At 36.7% G+C, this 6,959-nt stretch overlaps 1 protein-coding gene across 2 annotated transcripts; it reads left to right on the forward strand.

The window, feature by feature from the left end:
• On the forward strand, positions 469 to 6,384 carry LOC105157865. 2 transcript variants are annotated; one of them, XM_020695429.1, is made up of 8 exons: positions 469 to 968; positions 1,980 to 2,042; positions 2,916 to 3,662; positions 3,801 to 3,935; positions 4,158 to 4,241; positions 5,026 to 5,097; positions 5,244 to 5,330; positions 5,857 to 6,384. In XM_020695429.1, the coding sequence occupies exons 1-8, from the start codon at positions 606 to 608 to the stop codon at positions 6,142 to 6,144; spliced, it is 1,839 nt and encodes a 612-aa protein (XP_020551088.1). In that variant the 5' UTR covers positions 469 to 605; the 3' UTR covers positions 6,145 to 6,384. The 2 variants fall into 2 exon arrangements, with proteins under 2 accessions (XP_020551088.1, XP_011072667.1); XM_011074365.1 differs by having other exon boundaries at positions 5,026 to 5,085.

The raw sequence follows: 6,959 nt of genomic DNA on the forward strand, positions 1-6,959 counted from the left end.
TATAAAAATTATTTATTTAGACACATACATTTATAATTCGATTGTTACACAAAAGGACATATTGGCACCGTAGAAAAAATATAAAATATGACAAATCATTCACACATTTATAATATAGAAGATAGATATATTATGCAATACAATAAAAAATATTGTAATTTTTATTATTATCTTGAATATTATCATATGTATTATCAAAACCTGATCTTATTATTATTATTATTGCGGTCGAGTGTGGTACATATATTTTATGTAAATATAAAATCAAACTCGATTACTAAAATATATTTTTTTTTTTTTACTAGCCCAAGACCAACACAATTCATCCTTAACCCGTTAATTCTGGTACGATTTTTTAAACATAAAAAATTTATGTGTAATTATATCAAATTTCCGAATAAAAAAGTGTGATTATCCCTACTATTAATACAAGAAAGCCACACAAATTGTACAATGTAGTGTCCTATGAAAGGGAGTAACGTTTCCAGTTATAGTTGTGGCGTAAACCCCACACCTGGCCGCGGCGCGTTGGCTTTCCCAAACTACAACCTCTTGACTGTCTTTACACACACGCACACAGAGAACAGGGGAGCGGTGAAAATTATATGGGGAACCGACGGTTTGCGCAGGCGTTGACCAGCGACGACGAGGACGACGCGCCGCAGCGACGTCGCGACTCAAACGGCGATGAGAACGTAAAACAAAGGAAGCGTAAAATGGTGCACTTCCCCGACGAGGACGATGAGAAGAAAGAAATGGAGGAAGCAGAATTGGCCGAGCGGAAGAAGAAGAAGAAGAAGAAGGAAAAGGAAGAGCCTGAGCCGGAGTCGGAGGCGGCGAGCGAGAACGAGGAGCAGGGTGATGTGGAGGCGCAGCCGATGGGTACGGTGGTTAGGGTTTCCGGGAGGGGGAGAGGGAGGAGGAATCATTACGAGTCGTTCGAGTACAATGGCCACCAATATTGGCTCGTGAGTCTGTTTCTTTTGTTCTGGATTACTTTTTTTAGCGATTATCATGATCCTCCACTTTGCGGGGCTTTAATATTCTTTCTTACGACGTTTTTGCGGTTTTAGGTTTCCGGTTGAATTTGTTAGGGAAATTGCTGGAATATTATACTCCTTACTATGTTTTTATGGTTGTCCTACTGATGTTAATTCTTTGAATAGTTTGGTGTATGGGGGAGGTCTAAGTGTCTTTATTTCGGGCTGGGTGTGTGTTTGTTGCTGATCGGAAAATAGAGAAGTAGCTAAATGGGACTTTTTTGTTACTGATTTCGGCAATCATTGTCTCTCCTGTGGTAGCAAAAACGAGAAAGAAAAGAAAAAACAAAGAAAAATTTAATTCAAAAGTGAGTACAGTTAATTCCTTCCTTTATCTCATTTTACCAATTCGGCAGGATGTTTGGAGGTTCTCTAAGCATTGTAGCACTTCTCAGATTTGATGAATGCTCATTGTTTGAGGTGGTGTTGCAATTTTTAGAACGAAAGATTCTAAGAGTCAATACAACCAAGGAGAAATTATGTGGCTTATATAGACCTGCATAACAGATTGGATGTCAACATGGGCATAAGTAACAAATTTTATAGGAAAATGTTAATTTAAAGGTAAATGGAATACTGAATTAGACAGTGTATAAGCTACAGGCTACTAGGTTGCATTTTATCTAAGCATTTGGAAGTAAGGCACTGTGACATGAGATTTGGGAAATCTAAGTGACGAATAATCTGATTTTCTGCTTGTTTATTCAATTTTTGATTTCTTTTATGTCACAAATTTATGAAGAGATAATTTCCTAAATCTCTTCTCCCCATAGTGCATTCCCTCTAGTCTCAGTTTTCCTCTTAATCTTTTTGGCCCTCATGTGGGGATGTCTAGGAGGATGTGGTGTGTGATGTTATCTTTGTTAGAGGCCATATTCTTATACAATAATATTCAGTGACTCATTTATAACTGGAATCACACTTTAATGCTATTTGTAGGAGGATCCAGCGCTCTTCCATCCTGAGAATAAGAATCAGAAGCCTTATGTGGCCATAATTAAGGTAAACTCTTCTTTATGCTTGAGTTTCTCTAAGGAACATGGTGGTATATGATAAACAAGTTTGCTTTGCTGAATTATGTTGTATTGATACTTAAAGTTGCATTGGTGACCTTCTGGTAAGGGTTTTCACAGTGTTCTCCTAAAGGAAGTACAGTTGTCACCTTAAGTCCTTCCCAGAACTTCCTTTCATCTAATTTTGTGAAGATTAAGTGCATATTTTTCAAATGATTGGTTATCTATATTCATGATAATGGCAGTCCCAACTCCCAACATCAAAATGTTCTGGATTTAAAAATGACCTTTGTTGTCTTCTTTGAGGTGTGAGTTTAATATGTTGAAAGTCTGGTAGCTATTCCGATCTTTAACATACTCTGTGCTTCTTTGATTCTAGGTGCCTATTTACATAAATCCAGTGTTTTCAGGGTTGAATTTGCTTTTACTTGATTTTCGTGTAAAAATAAAAATGCTTTTGAATTAATGTGTGGAGATTGATGATTTCATACTTATGCAGATGAAAATGTATTTGGTTTACACATTCTGAAACATGGAGAAATGTGCACTACCGGGAGTATGACTGTATGGAGAATATATTAATTTGTGTCATGGAACTCGGAAGATATGAAGTATTGATTGGACTCACTAAAAATAAACGTACTATAGTGCAACTTTATATAGTTGGCATGAAAAAGTATATTGAACTTTGTAATGGAAATGGTAGAAATAAAAATAAGTGGTGTTTCTGTTTAACATGTGGTGTTTCAAGTAGTAGAAAGTTGAAAAAAGGGGTATGGGAATTTAAGCAAAGAGGTTCCCCTTTTATGCTACAAGCTGTTGTCTTTGCTGTAATGAGTATCAAGTTCTTATTTTGTCTCAGGACATTGCTAAAACCTGGCAAGGGGAATTGATGGTAACAGGGCAGTGGTTCTACCGTCCAGAGGAGGCGGAAAAAAGAGACGGTGGAAATTGGCCATTATGTGATACGAGGGAACTCTTTTATAGTTTCCACAGAGACGAAGTACCTGCAGAATCTGTCTTCCATAAGTGTGTGGTTCACTTTATACCTTTACATAAGCAGATTCCTTCTCGTCAGAAACACCCAGGTTTCATCGTGCAAAAAGTATATGATACTGAACAGCGGAAGCTCTTTAAGCTAACAGATAAAGATTATGAAGAGAACAAGCAGCATGAGATCGATGTTCTTGTTCAAAAAACTCTTGCACGGCTTGGAGACCTTCCTGACCTTGCACCTGAGGATACTATTGTGGATCATGAAGCTCCTTTGAAGAGAAAGAGACTTTTAAAGAGAAGGAGCATGACACTTTTGGATGATTCCAGGGAGGATGAAGGACTTAGCAGATCTCAATCACTTAAACCAGAAACTACTGGAAACACTGCTGCTAGTTCATCAGAATATTATGCTATTCTTTCAAATTTTAAGCAGTTGACTGGGGAAACACAGCGTGACAAGTGGTTGGAAAAGCTTCTTCAATGTATTAAATTCATATGCACTCCTGTAGGGAGTAAGCAGAACAATGAGGAAGAAAGGTTTGGTTCAGATGTTAGAACTCCCAGTAGCAAGAGCGGTGGCTCCAATAATGAATCTCATGATAAGACTCCTAAGGTAAGTGTTTAGATCTTCAGTTAGAAATCTAGACTATTCTAGAATCTTGTTTCTATCATCGATATGATTGAATTTGTTTTAGAAAAAAATGTTAGTACTATAATTCTTTGATGTTTTCCTTTGATATGCATTTTATAGGATGATGTATCATTTGACTGGCCTGATGCAGCTGTTCCTGCCATAGCTGCTCTTGAGAAAGCAGCGCATGATGCACTTTCTTCAGATTTTCAGAAGTACAACCAAAAGATGAGGCAGTTGGCATTCAATCTTAAGGTAGCTATTACTTGATTTTATTATAGTTCTATACATGCAATGGTGCCCGATCTAATTATTGCTTATCATGTTGAAATTTCCGGAGAATGTGGCATTTTGGTCTGGGAATTATGTGCTTTGAAATGCTTTACATCTGTCCCTGGTTATTTTTGCAGCTCGTTCTCCTTCATACATGTTAAATTTTTATTTGTTTTTTCCTTCATAATTCTTGATTCTTGGCAGAGCAATGCTGCATTAGCACGGCGTCTTCTGAATAGAGAGTTGGAACCTGCACAGATACTGAATATGTCGCCTAACGAATTAAAGGTCCACACCTTTCATCTTCTTGATTTAGAGTTTTTTATTTGTTGTTTTATTTTTTTTTATTGTTTTTTCGCTTCTCCTTCTAGCTATTTTGCCTTTTTTTCCAATAGATTTTTGGTATTACATAGAAATGGTTTCGGCGTCCACATAAATAAGATATTACAACCAAACTTTGACAATCATAATAAGTTTATATTATTTTCCCGCATCTTATGGCAGTGCACTGATGGGATAAATCTCTGTTGCTAGTGCTATCTTTTGATAAACATTTTGGTTCAAATGGGAGCCTGTGTTTTACAGAAAAATTGTGTTAATGTTTTCCCGTAAAAACTAATCGCAGGATGTATTTAATGACCTTCTTTCCTTACTTTGTACGTATACGACTAGCTACCTTTATCTGATTGTATTTGGGCTTAGCTACATGAATTCTCAGTTTGTTCAAGCATGGATAACATTTTGGAATATCTTCTGAGAACAACACCATCGACATCTGAGATTTGACGTGAAAAACTGGTTTCTTGTAACAATTGTTATAGGGTACCCTTTTCTCTGCTTTCTGGTTCTTTTTGTGGTTGGTTGTTCGGTGTAAGGGCAGCCGTTTCACCAAGGAAACTACTTTTCTGAGTGATCCTTGAGGTGTTAACAGATATCATGAGCTCAAGGAGCTTGGCATTGCTGCTAAATTATAATATCTGCACAGTTGCTTGTGTAAGAACAGGGTGCCAAATCTGGTTTTGCTGTAAGTGGAAATTTCGGTTAATCTTGTTCAAACTTTTGCTTTCCACAGGAAGGTTTAACAGCAGAAGAAATAGCAAGCAGGAAGCCAGAGGAGTCGGGGCGCTTGCAGGTTATTCAGGGTGTAATTCATTATTTCATAGAAGCAGTGTTTTCTTTGGTTTTGATATGGAGATCAGCTGTCCTAGTTGCTCTATATTGTCGATTATTTCATCATTTCTTTTTTCTTTCCTACGAGTTTGATGTTCTTCTTTTGTCTATGATGGCCAGATGACTGATGCCCGTTGTACAAGATGCATGGAGAAACAAGTGGGTTTGTTAGATATTATTCAGACTGGACATGGAGATCGCTATCAGGTTCTTAAATTAGCTTGTTTCAATTCACAGTGAAAACTACATATCTATAGTGTAAGGAATTGAAATCCAATTGGACAGAAGTTAACTTGGCAGTTTGATTTGCACCAAAAATCTCCGTTGAACTTAAGAGATAATATTTTGATCATTGCTCTAACTGTTATGAGATCAGTAATTTGGTAGCATCTAATCAATCCCAGTCTTAAGATTAGTTGTCCATGTGGTGATTGAAGCATACTACCAAAGATACCTATTCTAGGTTTATGGGACTGTTAATACTACTCTTTATTAGAAACGAATGTTGTACAAGTAGAGACAGAGACAGTCCCTTTTCCATCATTTCTGCTGGCTGGTTTTTGGCTATGTAAGTAAAATTTTACAGCATCTTTCAGTAGGCAACGTCTCTAGGATCTTTCTTGCTCATTTTTAGATCCCTTCAGAAGTAATCAGTGAAAATCCCTTTCGCTCGGCTATTCAAGATGCACATGTTCCACTGTAATGATCGTTGTTATATTAATTGCATTGTCAGCTGGAATGTGTTGCCTGTGGTAACACCTGGTATGCTTCTAGAGACGATGCTGCTGCATTGACCATAGAGGGACCAAGTTCTGCAAAGACTGTTGGTACGGCTCCGCTGGCTACTGCCAAGTTTGAAGACGTTCAGAAGAGTTTGATGAGTTCTGGTGGAGGAGCTGAGAGTGGATCCACTGATGTCCTCAAGAAGACGACGGAAGCATATATCCCCGTGTTAGATGATCAGAAAACACTTAATAAAACTGTGACTGAGGAAAATCCTACAGAGGGTAGTGCTATGTAATGCATGTTCGTAGGTTGCATTAGTTTAGGTTGAAGTTCTATTGTTGTAGAAAAGTTAACGTTCCAAAGTTTGGTGCGCTTGCACTGATATATGGCTACTTGAGCTATGGTGTAAAGGCCTTTGGGGTAGAGCACTTGTATAGAGCTGATGATTATTTTAATTTTTATTTTTTATTATGTGTTTATTAGAGGAGAGCTGATGATTCTTGTGTATATCCATGTTAATAGTTCGCTGTCTCTCTCTCTCTCTCTCTCTCTCAAACACGCACGCATTCAACACAGGCCACATCAAAGTGTGAACACGAGACTTCTTATTGTAAAGTTTTGTGCCCGAACTATTGTGTGAATATGATAGATCTGAAAAAGACCTCCAAAAGTTAATAACTACTTATCAAATATAACACTATTGTATCATCTGTTGTATTTGATTTAAATAATTTTTTTTTATTGTATATAAATACAAATTTGAGTTCTTCAATGTAAACAAATCATCATTCTATCAATCTTATTTTCCTTGTTTGAAGTGACATTAATTCTTAGTTGGACTACTTACAAACTTAGGGACTAAAGTGGGGGGAAAAAGAAAATATCTAAACTGATCATTTTATCCTCAATTATAATATGGTCATAGGTATGTTAATATTAAGAAATGAATTTGAGGAATTAAAGTGATTCTAAATAAAAAATAATGGGATTGATTATAATATTTAATTTTAGCAAATATATATGATGTGGGGATATTTCTGATATGCTATTAGGGACTTTCAGAACACATGAGAGACCTCCAATCTATTGTGTTCACACTATGAAATGCAT

The sequence above is a fragment of the Sesamum indicum genome, linkage group LG1 (genome assembly GCF_000512975.1).
Source record: "Sesamum indicum cultivar Zhongzhi No. 13 linkage group LG1, S_indicum_v1.0, whole genome shotgun sequence".
Taxonomy (NCBI): domain Eukaryota; kingdom Viridiplantae; phylum Streptophyta; class Magnoliopsida; order Lamiales; family Pedaliaceae; genus Sesamum; species Sesamum indicum.

Excerpts from the sequence above, each read along its gene's own strand:
- LOC105157865 (XM_020695429.1), top strand. The coding sequence starts at position 606 with ATGGGGAACCGACGGTTTGCGCAGGCGTTGACCAGCGACGACGAGGAC. Across the intron at positions 969-1,979 it reads ATGGCCACCAATATTGGCTC|GAGGATCCAGCGCTCTTCCA; the intron begins GTGAGTCTGTTT and ends TGCTATTTGTAG. Across the intron at positions 3,663-3,800 it reads CTCATGATAAGACTCCTAAG|GATGATGTATCATTTGACTG; the intron begins GTAAGTGTTTAG and ends TGCATTTTATAG.